The sequence below is a fragment of the Pseudorca crassidens genome, chromosome 1 (genome assembly GCF_039906515.1).
Source record: "Pseudorca crassidens isolate mPseCra1 chromosome 1, mPseCra1.hap1, whole genome shotgun sequence".
NCBI lineage: Eukaryota > Metazoa > Chordata > Mammalia > Artiodactyla > Delphinidae > Pseudorca > Pseudorca crassidens.
In genome coordinates this window covers 2,224,982-2,242,592 of record NC_090296.1, presented here as the reverse complement: position 1 = coordinate 2,242,592, position 17,611 = coordinate 2,224,982, and the positions used below count along the sequence as shown (strand labels likewise).

Here is a 17,611-nt window from a genome sequence, read left to right as displayed (position 1 = left end):
GGGTGCGGACCCAGGCCGGGTCCGGGCCCCCATCCTCCGCCCCAGGGCCAGCAGGGTACTCGCCCCCCGCCCCTCCTCCTCGGGTGTGCGTGGCCAGGAGTCTGGCTCGCCGCTCTGGCGGAGGGGGCGCTGTCGGCGCGGGCGGGCGGGGCCGGAGCGCGGGGGCGCGCGGCGCGGAGCCAGCGCAGGGGCCGCCGACGCGGGCCGCGGAGGACTGGGGACCTGGCGGGCTGCCCTGCGCGGTGCGGAGCGCGGCGGAGGCGGGCGCGCGGCCAGTGAGCGCGCGGGCGGGGAGGCGGCGGCGGCGGCGGCGGCGCCGCTGCTCCCCGCGCTCCGCTCTTCCATGGCGCTGCCGGGGCCGCCCGAGCCGCCCCGCGGCGCGCCCCGCAAGGCGCCCAGCCTGCTGGAGATGGGGGCGCTCTGCCTGGACTCGGAGATCATCCTGGGGTTCACCAGCCACCTCCTGCGGCGGCGAGCCAAGGTGAGGGCCGGGCGGCGGGACCCGGCTGGCGGCAGAGGCGCCGTCCCGCTACTTCGCGGCGCGGCTCCCGCGGCCCAGGGTGCGGCGCCGGGAAAGAGGCGGCAGGTCCCGAGCAGCGTCGCGCAGGCCGGGCCGCACTTTTCCCCCTTAGTGCTGTCCTATCTCTCTCTCTCCCCTCAGCGAGGCGTCCTGAGCGGGGGACTGTCGGCGAGGGAGGAGAGCGCAGCGCAGGGACTCCGAGTCCCACCGCGCGCCTTGCTGGGGAGGGAAAGGCTGGGGGCCGCGGGTCTCGCGGCTGATCCCGAGTCCCGAGGTGGTCCAGGTTCCGCGGGACCGTGTCTGGCCGTCCCCGGGAACCCGGGTGTAGGGTGTGAGCGTGTGCTTCTGGAAGCGCCGCAGCCGTGCGGACAAACGAAGTTGCGGGTGTGGCCGGCCCCGGGGCATAGGACAAGGGCTCCTGGGGCCGATGTGTTTCCGGAGGTGCAGGTGAGGAGTGTGTGCGTCGGCGTGCTATAGAGTCGCGCTTCCCGGGCCTGCGTATGTGTGTGTCTGTGTCCCAGAGCAGTTGAGGGGCGGGGGCTGCGATGTCCCGCTGTACCCAGATCCGGACGGGGGTGACGCCCCTTTCCTTCGAGGAGCTAGAAAAGGAGAAGAGCTTCGGCGTCCAGGCCGAGTGGAAAGGGGCTGGACGACGTGGGACCGTGGAGTGAGAGTGGGGACCCTTTGCCCACTTTATGCTCCCCTCGCCGCTTTGCAGGCCAAGAACAACTGGGAGAGCCAGGAGGGGCAGATCACCCCGCTCCACTCTTTTCTGGGGAGTGAGTGCGTAGGTGGAGAGGACCTTTCTAGTGAAAGGCAGGGTGGGCAAAACATAAAGAAGGAGTCGCTTTGAGGGGCTCAGGAGAGGCGGGGAGCGGCTCGAATCTGTGTGAGGGTCGCACTGCGTGCCGGGGAGCTGCGGTTGGGGTCTCCGCCTGGGCCGCGGTTTTCCAGCCGCCCTCTGCTCTGGCTCCGCTCCTTCTAGCCCCCCTCCCCCGGCGTACCTCTTCGCCCCGGACGTGTGGCGCGAGGCCTCTTCCGAGCCTCGCGGCGGCGGGTGCGCGGCGGCCAGCAGGGAGCGCTCGCGTCGCGAGAAACCGGGTGGCCGCGCCCGCGGAGCCCGACCCTGGATTTCTGGCTGACCCAGAGCCGGACCCGGATCCGCCTGCCGCCTCGGATAGCGAAGACACTTAGGGCTGAGCTGGAGCGGGAGCAACTGGTCGCCGGAGAAGGGGGGCGACCTCCCAGCCGGAGACTAACAGGCAATTAATTCCGGAGCTAAGTTCCCATCTGCCCGGCCGGCTGACAACAGGTCCCGCGCACACCCCCAGGGCCACCTCCTCCCTCTTCCCGGGCGCACGGCGCGCACACCGGCCTTCTTGCACACGCGCGGCTGCAAAGACTCGCGTGCCGTTTGCAGACACGCCTAGGCACAGATAGACTGGCATGGGCGCTGCACGTTCCGAGGCGCAGAGCCCGGCGATGCTCACCCATGCGTGACAGTTAGACCCAAAGTGTGGCCACCGACACGCGGAGTGCGCTGGATTTTCAGGAAAAAGCGATCGGGAGCCTGGGGGCCGGGGTTCCCTTCCACTTTGTTGTGTGACCTTGGGCAAGACCTTCCCCTCCGCGGCCTCAGTTTTCTCGCCTGTAAAGTGACGAGTGGGTTGGGGCCTCCCAGGAGACCCCAGTGTCCCAGGAGAGGAGCAGGAAGGCGCATACGCGCGCGTGTACGGGGTATCTCACCGCGGCCCCCAGCGCCCCTCCCTCGGGCTGGGACTCGCCTAACAGGTTGGGGGCCTCGGAGTGGGTGCGGCCGCGCGGCGCTGCGGGACCCCCTCCCCCACACACTGCAGAGCGAGGGCTTGGGCGGGGCGGGACAGCTCTCCCGGAGCCCCGCCCCTCCCCGCCCCCGGAGTCCCCGGCCCCGCCCTCGTTTCCGAGCGCGGTCGCCGCCACAGCCATCGCGCTCTCCGCCACTTGCCTGCTCCGCGAACTTCGGAGCGGCCGGCCTCGCCATGGGGGCGTCCTCAGGTCGGATCACGTAGCCGCGGCGACCCCGGAGAGCCCTCGTGGCCCCGAAGCGACGGCCCAGCCCTTCCTGCGTCCCGGCCATGGGCAGCCGCGGCGCCCCCCTGTGTGCGGCGCAGCCCGCGGTACGCGCAGCGGGGCACGAGAGGGAGGCGGGCGACGGGGGGCCGGCGGACGGCCCGGGACCGAGCCCGGGACGCAGAGGACACTGGCAGGGTGCGCGGCGGCCCCTGGGGGCCGGGCCTGGAGCGGAGCGCGGGTGGCGACGGGCCTCCTGCTGGGGGGGGTGGCGGGCAATGAAGCCCTCCCGGGATGGAAGAACACGTTGCGCTGCAGGTTCGTGCCCAGCGCTCGTAACTTTGTCGAGTGAGTCACTCGGCCTGGGTCGCTCTGAGGTCGGGAGTCTCCGGTGCTGGGTACCGGGGTGGCGCCGCCCAGCGGCCCAAGCTCACTGTCCCCTTCTGCCCCCCCCACCAGGTGACAGAGGGCGGCCCGGCCCGCGAGACGTTGCAGCTGCTGGAGGTGCCCCCCCGCAAGAGGCTGACCGCCGGGCCCGAGCAGGATCCATGCGGCAGCCGCCCTGCGCCCGAGGGCGCCGGGGCGGGCGCGGAGCAGGGCCACTCGGCTGGTGGAGGCGGCTGGTGCCGCCACTGCCACACGAAGCTCGCCGAGCTCAAGCGACAGGCGTGGAAGCTGGTCGGCGGGCCCGGGACACCCCTCCGGGTAAGTGACCCTTCCTCAGGCCGCCCCCTGGGACGGGTTCTATGCTGACACTTGGGAGTCTTCGGGGCCCGGAGGGAGGCGAGGTTCCACCGTGGATTTGGGGCCAGTCCCTTCCCTTCTCTGGGCCTCGGTTTCCCGTCTGTTAACACCTTGTGTGTGAGTTGAGGCATTTCATCCTAAGAGGGTCCCACTGTCTGATGGGAGGGGCTGGGTGGGCGTTTCTGCTGCAGATGTCCCACAGCTGGAAGCCGAGTGTGTGTTTGGGAGAGGGAGAAGAGGGGGAGACGGCGGGGCCTCCACCCCGGGCGGGACAGCTCCTGCCTTGCCAGCGGCAAGAGGTTATTTGGTGCGTTGTTGCCCTTGGAGCACCTGGGCCCCCAGCCAGGTGTCTGGAAACTGCACACCTGGGGCAGGAGGGCTTGGAGGGCCAGAGGGTGGGCCAGCTGCTGTGAGGGGGGCCCCCCTCCCTGTCCCCTCCCAGGGCCATAGCTAAGAGTTGCATGTGGCCCACAGCCTGGGGCTCTGCCACTTTAGGCAGTGGCCACCCATCTGGCCCCCCAGGCTCCAGACCCAGCTGCCAAGGTGTTGGCCAGGGGAGGGCGCTCTGCCGACTTCTGTAGCCAACGGGCTTGCCCTGGTCTTGGAAGGAGCAGGGACCATTGTTCCAGGAACAATGCGCTCTGGAAGTTTGCACAGCCTGGGAAGCTGGGGGCTGGGTGGGGGGGGGGTTCTCCAGAGGAAGCCCTTCCCGCCCGACCTGCAGCCTTTCTGAAAGCTGTCTTGGGAAGTAAGCCTGCATAATCCCCATTGAATCTAAATATAGTTCTCCGAGGAGGCCCTGTTGTCTGGGCGAGACCCCGGCCTCCTGGGGTCCAGCGGTGTTCCCCGCGGCATTGGGAGTGGGGATGTGAGTCTGGTTTGTGTCCTGGGCACCCTCGCTCTGCGGTCAGGGGAGGGGGCCTGTGGCCCGTCCTGGGGTGGGGCTGCACGCTCCCGCATCTGCTGCCCTGAGCAGGGTGCAGCCTTGCCACGCTCTGTGCCCCACATGGCCTGAATCTGGTTGATAAGACGTGAGAAGACCTTCACGGCCCCAGGAGAGGGTGTTCTGGGCTAGACTCCTGGGGGCCTGACGGGGCCACAGGGCCATCTTACTACCCTGTTAGGGGAAATTGAGGCCAGAGAGAGGAGAGGCTTTAGTGACTGAACTGGGCTTTGCCTGGTGGTGCTGGACATGTGGCCGGTGGGTCGCAGGTGGGCAGGGGATCCTGGTGGAGAGAGCTGCAGGTCACACCAGTCGCCGGTGGATTCGGGGTCCCTCATCTGGATGTCTCAGTGGTCGTTTCCTGCAGACAGCTCATCAGGGAAGGCCCTGGACCACCCATAGTGCTCACCTTCCACCTCCCCTGGCCTCCCCGAGTTTGGCGTTTGACACTGGGCACCCCTCAGTGCCAGGTGAGGGCTCACCCCCTTCCCCAGCTGTCCCTGGCACCCAGCGGCCTGTTCACGCAGCAGACCAGGGTCTCTGGCTTTGTTGATCTCTTTGGGCCCTTCCCCCGCTGCATTTCCTCCTTTGTCAGATGGGGGTAGCCTCCAGCGGCCCTTCTGGGGTGCTGTCCAACCTGTAGGGTGCCGTGCCTGAGGAAGGGAGGGCCCCGTCATCCACTGTTTCTCCAGAGAGGGTGGGAGTGGGCCCAAGGGGGCTTCAGGCCCTTGGGCTGAGCCACCCGGGCCGTGGGACATGGGACAAGGTGGCTGGGGCCTTGGCGGGTGTCACTGTCCTGTGTGACCCAGGCTGATGCGCGCACAGCCTGCAGCCTCACCCGGCCTGCCCAGAGCTTCCTGCAGGCAGGCTGGGGAGACGGTGCCCGGGATGGGCTTGTGCAGCTGCTTCTGCTTTTGGTTTGCGAAGGAGGCTGGGGCAGCCGGGGGGACCCGCGTGTGCCCGGCTCTGGGTGAGCCCCAGGGGGGCCTCCCAGGAGTCTGGCCCGATGGTCCAGGGGCACTGGGCTCTGCTCTGAGACTGACAAGGCACTGGAATGTAGTTTGTGGTCTAGAATTTTCCCTAGGGCCCTTTCTTGTTTCTCATCGTGAGGAGATGAGCTTTGTGAGAACAGTGCTTCAGTTTACAGAGAACTTTGCTGGCTGTCATCTCACTTAGTCCCATGCTTGGGGCATCTGGGGAGGCCCCGGGCCGGAGGTGGCTTGCTGGGCTCCCCTGGCCTGGGATGAGGGTGGAGCTGGGACCCCAGGCTGGCTGAGAGGCCCTTGCCCCTGCGGTCCCTGCCTGGTCTCAGGTGGGAGGGAGCCTTGCAAGGGTCGAGGGACGGCCACCCCATCCTCTGCCTGAGGCATCCCTGCCGGGGCTCGACTCCCCGCTGGCTTCTTGCCCACCCTCCTGCCAGCTGCCAGCTCCAGGCTGGGGCCTTGGGCAGGTTCGCTGAGAGCTCGTGGCCTCGGTTTCCCTCTCTGTACCTGGGGCCACCTTCGCACCCCTTTCACAGGTGTGTTGGGCCACGTCTGGCACGGGCTGGCCCGTACGCCTCAGCCCTTGTTGCTTTTGCTGGGATGTAGGCTCGGGGGTCATGCTGTGCCCAGGTCTTTGGTGCCCATGGGAGGTGGGCGGGCGGCCTGGGTGGAGGGCCCGCCTCCCCCTTGCTGCCTCTGCTCCCTTCTCCCTGCGCCTGCCTCAGTTTCCGCACCTGGGCAGTGAGGATGACCGTGGTTCCCGCCCAGGGACCTCATCCATGCGGAGCAGATAGGACTGTGCCCCCTGCTTTGGAGCCCCAGTGTCCCTGGGGGCCGTGGGGGAGGGAACATGCTCTGCCTGCCCAGCTTGGAGCCCAGAGACCGTCCTGCCTGAACTGGGAGGGGCGGTGGGCCTGGTTGTGGAGGGGATGCCAGGCTGGGGCCTCTGGGCCTCCACGGAGCCACCTCTGCTCTCACCAGGGCCCAAGGCCTTGTCTCTGAGTTACCCCTTCGGACCTCTGCGTGGCCTGGAGCACGCCCTTCGGACTGTCCTGTGGCCTCCACGGGCCGCTCCTCCCGTGGGCCCCGCTTCAGATGCCCTGCTTCTCCCCAGACCCCCTCCCCCTGCCCCAGCCTCCCCAGGTGGTCCTGCCAGTTCCCTGCTCTGCTCTCCCTGCCCCTGCCTCTGAGAGGCCTCTGCTGGGAGCTCCCAGAACCCCCCACCCAGGGACCAAAGCCAGGCCTTCCTCTCCTCCACGACTGAGTGCCCTCCAGCTTAGTACTGGCCACTCTATCCCCCGAGTCAGAACCTGAGGCCCCAGCCTTCCCTGGCAAACTGGTCACCAAGTTCCTGCAGGCCCCTGTCATTGTCCCCCGGCCCAGCCCACCCACAGCTGCCCGCCCTCAGGGCAGCCAGAGGGGACTCTCTGAACTGTGGAGCCCTCAGGAGGGTCCCTGGCCAGTCCTGGGTCCTGCTGTCCACCTGGGCCCTACCAGACTGAGCCCAGACCGAGGCCCCCCGAAAGGCACAGCCCCTGGGCACAGGGCCCCTTCTTCACTGAGTGGCCTCACTTTGAGCTCCTGGCACAGAGCCTGGTGGCCCTCCATGTGCAGTGAACCTCTCCTCCCCTCCCCTCCCCCGAGCTTTCCCTCCCCCACATCTCCACTGTCCTCCCAGAGGCTACCCCTGCTGCCACCTGGCCCCGCCTTTTCTGAGCCTTTCCCACACTCCACGGCCACTGTGTGGTCTCTGTGGCCAGTGTGCTACCCCCAGGCCAGGAGCTCTGTCAGGGCAGGCATGGGGTCTGGGTCACCCAGAAACGTTTGTTGAACGACTGAGTGACCAGATCTTGCCTCGCACACCCTGCTGTGTTCACCCCGAGGGCTGCTGGACTGGATCTTGGCTCTCCCCGCCGCCCCATATGAGGCCCTTGTGGAGGATGGCGGTCCCCAGCCCCTTGCAGCTGTGGGGGGCAGGGATCCTGCTTGGGGATCTGCTCCAGCTGCCGCCCAGACGCGTCGTGTGGAGGTGGTGACTCTTCTGGAACCCGTGACGTCCACGTGTCAACACGGCACTGAATTGATTAGTGCTCAGATGGGGGAAGTGATCAGTTCTCCTTTCGATCTTGGGAATCTCTCGCTCACCCGAACAGGGGGGGTCTCGTCCTCCCTCACCCTGCGAATTCCAGAACCACTGCCCACCCATGCAGCCCCAGCACTGGTTCGTGTTTTTCGCCAAGCTGGACAGCGAGTCTGAAGGCTGCCGGGAGGCCGTGGGCTCACCCTGGGCACAGCTCGGGGTGAGTGACCAGGCTTCTAAGGCTAGAGGCCTGGAGACCCTCCCATCTCTCTCTGGGGCCTGGCTCAGGAGTGGTGGTCTGTCCCCACTGCCCCCAGCTCTGACCGCACTGGTATGCCACGGTGGGGTCCCGGGGCGGCAGGGGCTTGGCCCAGCTGGTGCTGGACATTTGCCACCTGGGGTCACAGTCCCTGGGCCCGTGTCCCGCATGCTGTTTGGAGCCTGGCCTGAGCTCCACCAGCTTCTGGGGGGGCTCCCCGGGGCGGGGCGCCTGGTGTCAACAGCATTCTCCTGCTGAGCCGGGTGTTGGCAAGCCCCAGAGGCAGCTGGGAGGTGTGAGAGGGGCCGGTGCTCCCTGGGGCTGGCTGCTGGGCACTGTCCCAGCTGGTAGGGGACTGATGACTCAGCCGGGGAGGGATCAGGCCGCGGGGACCAAGCCTGGGCGGGAGGAGGGAGGAGGCCGGTCAGGCCTGGCCTTGCCACCTGGCCTCTGCGAGACCTCGGCCGGCCCCTCCACACCCTGCCCTGGCCCCCTCCTCCCTAGGTGGGCGGTGGTCTAGCTGGTGTCCCCTGCTGTCCCTGAGAACTTCCTCTGGTCCCATCCGTGTGCCCGTCTTGGGTCCTTGCTGGTCTGGGGCTTCGGGGAGTGAGGGTGGGCAGTGGGGGCGGGGCTGAGCTTCGGGTCCTAAACACCTGTCCTCTGAACGTCAGCCAGAGGCGGAGATGGGGCTTTGGGGGCCGGCTGGGGTCTGGGGTAGGGAGCTTCTTGAGGGGAGTCCAGTTGCAGTCAGCACTGGGGCTGAGCAGGGGAGTGAGTTGTGGTGACTTTCCTCACTGCCTCTCTGCTGAAAGGGGGAGGGTCAGGGTGTCACCCCTGTACCTCGGGCTGCTCAGTGCCTTTCCGGGGGCTTGTCTTGGTCTGGCATGGTTTAAGGGAGGGGGTCTGGGGCCTTCTCAAGGGTCCCTCGAGTGTCCTGAAGGGATCTTTTACTTGGCAGTTGGAAGAGCTGGTTGTGGTCTTGAATGGCAAGGAAAGTCTAGTTTCCTTTTTCCTTTGCCTGCCAGGAAGCTCACAGCAAATGCAGTCTTCAGCTTCCGCCAACCGCATGGGCCCTTTCTCACACATCTGTGGGAGCTGATCGTTCCTAGCTGCTCTAACATGACTGTCTCTAGCCACGTGGTTTCACTTCCAATTTATGCCGAGTAATTCCTGGAAGCCACCGCAGTTTTTGTGCAAGAAGGTGCGGGGTATGAATAAATAAACAGGATGGAAGTGGATCGAGTGTCCCTCAGTGCGTCTGGCCTCCGTCCACTCGTCTGCTTCCTGGGGACGGGGAACCCGTGCGGTGGGGGGTGGCATTCAGGGCCAGGCTGTCCCCTGTCAGGTTTCTGGAAGCAGCCAGTCTGGGCTGTCTGGGACCCTCTGGGAGCTGCTCTCTGGTCATGCACCCCTGAGCCCTGACCTCTGAGCCCCGTGATCTTCATTCCCACTGGGTGGACGCGTGGCGGACAAGCCTCTCCCCCCAGCTTCTGTGGCCCCCAGTCCCCGTGGCCCTAGCTCCCGTGGCCCCAGTTCCTGTGGCCCCAGCTCCCGTGGCCCCAGCTCCTGTGGTGTGGTCGCTTCTTGGCAGGACCTCAGCTGCCCTGTCTGGGAACAGCGTCCTTGGGCTGAGTAGACACTCTGGCCCCCTCTGGGTGAAGGGGCGCTTTTGCTTCTGGTGCTACGTTTTGTGGCCGAGGGACCAATGTGGACCGCAGGGCTCCTGGGAGGGCTCCCCGGACTCATCTGGTCTGGTCCCTGCCCCCCCGGGCAGCATCCCAGGCTTCGGCTGTGGGCGCTGGGCTGGGGCAGGGGTGGTTGGACTCAGCTGGGTGCCTGGGGCTGGTGGATTTACGGTCCTACACGGCCCAGGGACAGGCTGCTGTGTCCGCCTTGGGTGGATGTCCTTACACCGCCGTGTGCGTTCACCTCTGATCCCGTGTGATGGATGCTGGCCTGCGCAACTGCCTCCGTTTCCGGGTGGAGCGTGCCGGGCGCTGGCCCTGCCCCGTGCCCTGCTCGGGGGTGTGGGCTGCAGAGTCGGCTCCTTCCGAATTGCCCCGTCCTAGGCTCCCCGTCGCCATCCTCCCCCACACAGCCTTGGTGCGAGGCCACAGCCCAGTTTTGCTTCCTGGAATCCCCGCCAGCCCCACATACTTGGCCTGTTCAAAACTCGTCACCAGTGAGCAGGCCTCTGGGAATTATGTGCTTAGCTCCACCACCCCACGTGCCAGGGGAGGAAGTAGCGGACACACGGGTGTGAGTGACTTGCCCGAGGCCACGCACCCTGGCTTCTCCACCTCTGAAGTCTGTGCTCTTAACCAAAGGGCCCTGGGAGGGAGGGCTCTGGAAAGGGGCACCCAGGAGGACCTCCTGGAGGAGGTGGTATTTGATCTGGGCTGGAATTAGCCCAGAGGTGGGGTGAGGGTCTCCAGGGGTGGAGCATCAAGAGCTCGAGGATGGGGTTGCCCGGAGCACATGCGGAGACTGTGTCTTGGGTGCCCTGTAGGGTGACAAGGGGAAAGCAGGATGAGGTCGAAGGTAGGGAGGTGGGGTGGAGTGCAGTTGCGCTCCAGCCCTGGAGTAGAAGTGGGGCCTGGGGGGTCCTGGGAAGCCCTCCGATAAAGAGCCGTAGTTCCGGGCTCTTCTGGCAGGCTTGTCGGAGGGGCTGGTGGGCGGGGGTGGCCCTGTGTGCAGGAGGACACGGTATCTGGGGCCACCTGGGGGCAGGGGCCCCATTCAGCTTCTGCACCTGCCCCTTTTGCCGGGACTCAGAGCCTCCCAAGTGGCATTGGGGGCCCTGGCCGTGGCTGGGCTTGCGGGGTGCGATCTGCCACGGCCCGTTGTCCGGAAGAGGAAACTGAGGTCCACAGGCTGTGCTCGCCTCCAGAGGTGGACAGTCAGACTGAAGGCTGTGTCCGGCTGGGCGCCGGACCCACCCTGCGGCGGGTGTCCTGGTAGAGCTGCTTCTCCACCACCCTCACCCGCTGAGGCCGTCCTGCCTGTCTGGCCTTTAGCCCCCCGGGCCCCCGCCACCCTGTGTGGCCTCGTGTGGAGGATAGAGAGGCCGTTGAGGGGAGGAGGTCTCAATGAGCTAGTGTGTGCCCCGAGCTGCCCAGCTGGCCGGTGCCTGGCACAGGGTCTTGGGGATAGGTGCTGGGCAGCGCTGGGTGGGCCAGGCTGCGGCCCCCCTCCCCTCCCCCCGTGTCAGCTTGGGGCCTCAGAGCTGCAGGCCTGCAGGCCGGGGTGGTCTCTGGCGGCCTGGCTGGCAGAGGGAGGGTTGGGTTTGGGTCTCCAGGCATCCCACTGGACCCAGCAGGTGGTGGGGCCTGGGGCTGGGGGCCGGGCCCCTGGTGAGGCCCTGGCTGGGTGGGAGGGAGGGAGGGAGGGCCTGGGATGGCTGCGGTGTGGCTGGAAACCGAGCCCGCTGCACGCGACCTGGGAATGTCCTCGACAGCAGAGCCCGGGAGGGCAGCGCCCGGCCCGGCAGCCAGGGGTCCCTTCCTGGACCTGTTGTCAACTCCGGAAAAGGGGGCCGCGCGGGGTCACGGCCCAGCTGCTTTGTTTGTGGAGAGAAGGGAGGATGGGGCGGAGGGAGCTGTGGCTGGTGGGACCTTGCTCAGTGCCTGCTTGTCGAGCCTGACCGTGTGGCTGGCCTCTGGGCCCATGTGCTCTCCTAGCCGCCCTGCCAGTGGGTGCCCAGGCCACCTTTTAAAAGACGGGGTGATGGGGGCTCAGAGAGGGTTGCCTCATAGCCCTGCGGCCTGGGGGCTTTTCTGAATTGGGGAATAGAACCCCTTCCCACCCCCTCCCGGGGGGCATCCGTGGCTGTGGGGTGGGGGGCTTCTGGTCAGCTCCCCGCCTGCCCTGCTGGGGGGCCTGGCCAGCCAGGCTGGGGAGGCCTCTCCTGGTGGTGATGGTGGGGCAGCGCGGCCCCCTCCAGGGCTCCCTCACAGGAGCAAATGGAAGGATTACTTAAAGCAACTTGGAGACCCAGAAACAAAGCGAAGAGTGAGAAGTCATCATTTTTAAGTGCGGGGAGGCTCCCTGAAAGCCAGGCAGCGTGCAGGGTAGGTGGTACGCGACGCTAAGTTGAATCAAATTAAGAAAAACAGTTTCCAGATGCAAGTGAAATATCTGATTAGGCCACAAAGAGGAAACTGAAAGTAATATTTTGCAGCAGGAAAACTACTGTCTTTCTGAAGGAGCTGGGCTCTGGAGGGGAGGGGTGGGTGCCAGGCTGCACGGTGGCCGGGGCTTTCAGGGGTTAAAATTCTGGAACTTGGGCCTGTGGACCCTGGAGCTGCCAGGAGCTGCTCCAGGGCTGGGAGAGGAGACCAGGCCCGGGGGAGGGAGGGCTGCTCCTCCCAGGCGTCCCCCAGCTCCCCGCCCTGTGCTGGGGTCTGAGGACTGTGGGCTGCACTGGGGGGAAGGGGTGGCTGAGAAGTGGGGAGGGGCCTTTGTCTCCCTGAGGGCTGCCCAGGGGTCGGCAGTGGTGTGGAAGGTGCCGTCACCCCTCACCTTCTGGGGCCCTTCCTGGGAGTGGCCCGTGCCAGCTCCCAGGAGAAGCCCCCTCCCTGGAGCCCCGAGTGCTGGGCCAGCAGCTGGGGGCGGGGATCCTGGCTCTAGGCCTGTCCTGCCCAAAGCTTGCGGTCCCCCGGCTGGTCCCTCCAGCGAGGGCTGTGCTTCTGAGTGACCAGCGTGCAGTGACTGTCCCAGGCTGCTCAGTGGCCCAGCTGCTGCCCGAGCGCCGCTTTGGCCCCTGTGGTGGCCCAACCGCTGCTGCCTGGCCTGTCTGAGGGGCTCAGGGTCCGCTGGGCTCTCTGTGCGGTCACCCCAGGCGGGTCCCTCCCCCTGTTGGCCTTTGCCATCTCACGTGTGTGACAGGAGACGGGTTGGAGAGACGGGCCTGCCCCACGCCGGGAGCCTCTCGAGGCCCGGGGGATCAGCCAGCCTTCGGCAGTGATGATGGGAGGGTCCCCCAAGGGGTGGGCTCGGCTGCCATTGCTGCAAGGGGGTACTTGGCCCCTCAAGGGGGCTTTGGCCATGGGGTGGGCCTGGCCTTCCTGGGAACTTGTGAGGCAGGACTCGGGAGACCTGGGGGGCCACGAGCGCAGAAACCCCCTCAGTTGGCTCACCGAGCAGGTGACCGGGCAGCCCTGGGCTTGTCTCCCTGTGCGGGGTGTGCTTGAGCTAGGGGGGCCCTCTCCCCCCGGAGCAGACCCCTGTGGTTCCCACGTAGGGCTTTGATGCTCAGAGCCTGAGGCCTGGGGCCGCTGGGGCCTCCCTGGCGCCCCACCTGGATTCCTCGGGACCGGCTGGGGGCGGGGCTTGGGCGGGGGGCTGCCGTGGCCGCGCGGTGGGGATCTGGTGGGGGCCCAGGGCTGTTAGCAGCCCCCCATGCCCTGCGCTTCCCACTTGCCTTCCGCCTCCTCTTGTGCAGGCCGTGGAGGGGATGCCAGGGCTCCCCGGAAGCAGAGGCCCTAGAACAATGGGCAGCTGGGCCTGGGCCGGGCGGGGTCTGGGCCGCCTTTCAAGTTGGTTAATGGCTCTAGCGGCCGCCCTCCCTCGCCCTCTCACCAGCCCACCATTAGCTGCCTCCCGCTGAGTGGAAAAACCAGAGTCATCAGGGCTGGGCCTGGAAAACTGGCGGGGTTGGGGGTGGGGGATGGAGTGACAGCCGGCCCGTGGGAGCCAGGCGTGGCTGGGCTGCCGTCTGGATTCCATCTGTGGCCCACGGGCAACACGAGTGGGGTCCCCGCGGCGTTTCCGGGCCTCCCCGGGGCCCCACGGGGGAGCAGCAGGCGGGGGTGGTGTCGCTGATTGGGACCCGACACGCTGGGCGCTTCCGAGGCTCTGGGGCCCGCCAGCCCCTGCTGGAGAAAAGCCAGGCCTTCCGGAGCGGCCCGTAAATCAGGTAGCTGGCAAGGCCTGGCCTGGCTGGGGTCACGCTGTCGTTCGACCGGGCCTGCCCGGGGGCACGTGAGGGGGCAGCTCTATGGCCGAGCCTGCCAGGAGCGCGGGGCGGCGCAGGCACACCCGGTTGGACGCGCTTTGCTTTGCTGCGCTTCACAGGTGCGCTGTTTTCTGTGAGCCGAGGCCTCGTGGCAACCCCGTGTCCAGCGAGTCTGTCAGCGCCGTTTTTCTGACAGCGTCGTTTTTTAATCCGTGCTCTTTTTTAACATTAAATTGTTTTTTTTAGACACAATGCTACTGCACGCTGAAGATTACAGTGAGGTGTAAACATAGCTCTTATAATTGGGAAACCAAAACCTCACGTGACTAGCTTTATTTCAATACTCCCTTTATTGCGGTGATCTGGACCGAAACTGAAATATCTCCGAGGTTTGCCTGTCTTGGGGACACAGAAGCAGAGCGATGCCCTCTGATGCTGGACCGGCAGAGTGGACTTTCACGGCAAGCCACCCTGTCCCAGCTGTCACCCTCTGGAGCCCTCCCAGGCGTCTGTGGACGCTGGTCAGGCTGGCCACAGCTCAGGCTTGGGGAACCCTGCTGGGATGAATGAGGCACCCCCTCCTGCACGATGCTTACGGCTTCTGCATCTGAGGGTTTGGGGAGGTCGTAGTCCTTTTTTGGCCAAGAGGGCCGCTGGACTGGAGCCACCCTTGCCTAGAACCTTTTGGGAGAAGTGTGGCCAGGGAGGGGGGAGGGCCCCGGCTCTGCAGACTTGCGGCGGGTCCAGGCTGTGGTGATGGGGAGGGATGGGGCCGGCTGAGTCCCCCAGCTGGCCGAATTGGAGACCCAGGCCCGCATTTGGGGTTTGCTCTGTCAGGTGACACTGGGGAAGTCCTGGGTGGTCACAGCCACGGCTGGGCTGGGCTCATGCTCTGCTCAGGGGGTGTCCCAGCCAGGCACCTGTGGTTGGGGCTTGCCCCTCGGGCAAGGGGCAAGGATGCTGAGGGGCTGGTCCCAGCATAGACCCAGAGCCCTGCGGGGCTGCCCCGGGGAGAGGCAGAGGCAGAGCCTGGTAGGGGGTCGAGGTGCAGGGGCTGGGCCCTGGGAATGGGACTCTTAACAGCTTCCCTCCAGTGAGTTTCCTTCTGAGGATTGGCTCCCTCCTCTTCTTTCTTCCAGAGATGTCACCTCCTCCAGGAAGCCCTCCCTGACCTCCAGGCTAGGCGAGGACCTCTTCTGGGCTCCCCTGGCTCCTGTTCTTAGCCCTCTCTGGTTACCAGGCTTGCAGTTAGACCCGTGTGTCCCCCTCAGTGCAGGCCAGGGGGTGGGCTGCAGGGACCAAGTCCATGCCCGGGATGGAGCGTGGAGGCCATCGAGCCTTGCCTCCTGTCTGTGCTGGCCGCGCTTGGCCTCTGTTTTCCCGTGGACTTGGAATCACCAGCTCGGCCCTGTGGAGCAGGGCTAGAGATGCCGCAAAGGCAGGGGGCGGGTCTCCAGCCCCCCGGCCCCACCTCCACTGGCTCTGGAATAGACGTTGCTTCCAGCCGGGGCCCTGGTGCTGGCTGCCCCCAGCCCGCCGTGGATGCCTTGTTCTGCCGGCCCCCTGGCTGCTCCTCGGCCGGGCGGCCGCGGCCTTGGCTGCACGTCGGGGAGCGTGCAAACGCCTCCTTAGCTGTGAGCGAGCGTGGTGGTGACGGCAGGAGGAGCTGGGCAGTCGTCAAGGGCGCCGCAAGCCTCACCCTCAAGCCCCGATGATTATTTCCTGCTGGGTGTGTGCTGACGACACAGTTCGGGGCTTATTAGTCAGCTACGGATGGTGCGGCGGCCGCCACGCACGCTGGCCTGGCGCCGTGGACGTGAGGGCCAGGCGGTGAGTCCTGGCACCCAGGCGCTGATCCCTTTGTCCCTTTGTCCTCTGTTCCCCCAGGACCCGTGCCTCTCCGCTCTGCTTCTTGACGAGCTGCCTGCGTGTCGCCCGGAGGCTGAGCGCCGCTGTGACGTCTGTACCACGCACCTGACCCAGCTCACACGGGAGGCTCTGCGGCTGCTTCAAGCGCCCACCAGCCGCGAGGACCCTGACGCCCCCCATGGAGGCCCCGGACTCATGCCCCCCAGCCCCGGTGCCGCCACCGGCCCGAGGGATGGACCGGCGCCGGTGGGCCCGGTGGGGCGGCAGCTGGGCCGAGTGGGGCCGGGCAGGAGGAAGGGGCTGGGCTGGCCGTCCGGGCCCAGCGTCCAGGTGTCAGTGGCACCCGCCGGCCTGGGCGGGGCACTGAGCACGGTCACCATCCAGGCCCAGCAGTGCCTAGAGGGCATGTGGAGCGTCTCGAGGGTCAACAGCTTCCTGCCACCGACGTGCCTGGTGAGTGCCCGGGGCGCAGTGGGCCGTGGGCCCCCTGGGACACCAGGCAGGATGCTTACAGCCGGTCAGGGCTGGGCGCTCTCCGGGGCTGAGCGCCCAGCTCAGTGGGTACCCTGCAGCACGGCTCCCCCTAGAGCAGGGGGGCTGTGCCTTTTGGAGGAGGCCCCAGACATTCCCAAGGCCCTCGTCAAGTCAGCCTACGAGGTCACTGGGGGGCAGGGTCCTCTTGTGTACCGTGGAACATCGCTTCCACCTGGCACAGGCCTGTGGTTGGGGACGGTTTGGCCATTCTGAGAGCATGCGTGGCGCCGTGGGCTGATGGAAGGGCCCTGTGGGCTGCTGGGGCAAGATCAGAACGTCATCCAACATCTCCTCCTGGTGACTCCCTGTCCAGGCTCTCCTGCCTGGAGCGCAGCAGCCCTGGGTGACACAGCCCTGCCCCCTGGACAGGTGACAGAGCCTGGAGGGTAGCGGGGGGCCTGCAGGTGGTAGGGACCCCGTTCCCACTTACACGGGGTCTGGCCTCTCAGGAGCTGCCTCTTTTTGGGTGACTGTGGGATACCCCCCTCCCCGCTCCGGGGCTCCCCCAGGCCCACCAGATTGTCACCCACAGCAGTGGCATAGCTTCCGTGGAACCAGCTCTGGGCACCAGGGGTGCCGGGGGTGCCCCAGACCTGGGCTGGGTGTGCCCAGGGAGGGCCCCGCGGCCTGAGATGACCCCAGCTCCGGAGGGTGGAGCTGGGGGCCCGGCCCCGCCTTGGTCACAGGGCTTCTCTGGTGGGAGTTTCTCCCAAGTGGCTTCTGTGTCCCCCCAGTCTTCCTTCTAAGAGAAGGCGTACCAGGGTGGGGAGGGGGTCGGGAGAGGGTGGGTTATTGGATCAGGGGTCTCCTGGGACGCTGGAGGGAGTTGCTTTGGGTTTGGTGGTACATGGGACTAGGTGTGCTGGGCGCCGGGAGGGCCTTTGCCCAGGAGGCCCAAGCCCTGCACGACATGGGGTGGGGTGGGGTGCCTTCTCCTGGGGGCCCAGCCGTGCCCGGAATAGGGGCTCACCAGGCGACAAAGTAGAAGGGACCCTGTAAGCAGAGGGACTGGTCTGTGTGCATGGAGGTGGGGAGGCCTTACTGGGAGACAGAGCTGGGGGTGGGGTCGCGGCCGGGGGGGAGCAGGTGGCGGTGCGGCACAAGTGTGGCTGTATCGTCCGCCCCCCGTGGATCCCCAGGGGCAGGGAGACGGGTGCGTGGCTGTGAAAGCCTTTCCAGTCACCACAGCGCCAGCCGCACCAACTCGCCCAGCAAGTGTCTCTGAAATAGAGCACGAGGCAGATGTCTCCTGGGGTCTCCGTGCCCCCTGGGGCTGTGGGACATGGAGGCACGAGGAGGGCTCCCAGCTCTTGGGGCAAAGTCCGTACAGCCCCTGGGCGGGACTGACCCCCGCCCTGCCCCCGCCTCTGGGCTTGCTGGCCCCTCCGACGGCACCGAGATGTGCTGGCTGGACGTTGCTGCCTCCAGGGTGGCCCTTGGTGAGACCCTGCCCTTGCTGGGAGCTGGACCCCTGTGACTCGCTGCTGGAGCTGGTCCGCCTGAGGCTGCCCTGTCCTTGGGGCCTCCCTGGCCCTCAGTAGCCTGGGGTGCACAGGGGGCTCCCAGGAAGAACTTCTGGGTCTGAACTAGCCTCCAGTTGGTGTGACAACGCCCCCTGGGTGTGGCCTCACTGTTTCCGACTCCTGCATTTGTTAAGTCCTGAGTGAGGTCAAG

At 66.8% G+C, this 17,611-nt stretch overlaps 1 protein-coding gene across 4 annotated transcripts in view; it reads left to right on the top strand.

Annotated features, from left to right (window-relative positions):
- Positions 1 to 324: 324 nt before the first annotated feature.
- Positions 325 to 17,611, top strand: part of KIF26A (kinesin family member 26A) — a 41,837-nt gene continuing 24,550 nt past the window's right edge. Inside the window, exons 1-3 of one of the 4 annotated variants that reach the window (XM_067715241.1) lie at positions 325 to 481; positions 3,029 to 3,274; positions 15,422 to 15,856. In XM_067715241.1, coding sequence (XP_067571342.1) covers positions 344 to 481; positions 3,029 to 3,274; positions 15,422 to 15,856 — 819 coding nt within the window. In that variant the 5' untranslated portion in view covers positions 325 to 343. Of the gene's footprint in view, positions 482 to 2,477; positions 2,677 to 2,760; positions 2,888 to 3,028; positions 3,275 to 11,501; positions 11,649 to 15,421; positions 15,857 to 17,611 lie in introns of those variants that run through there. The other 3 variants (XM_067715325.1, XM_067715410.1, XM_067715488.1) reach the window with 3 other exon arrangements.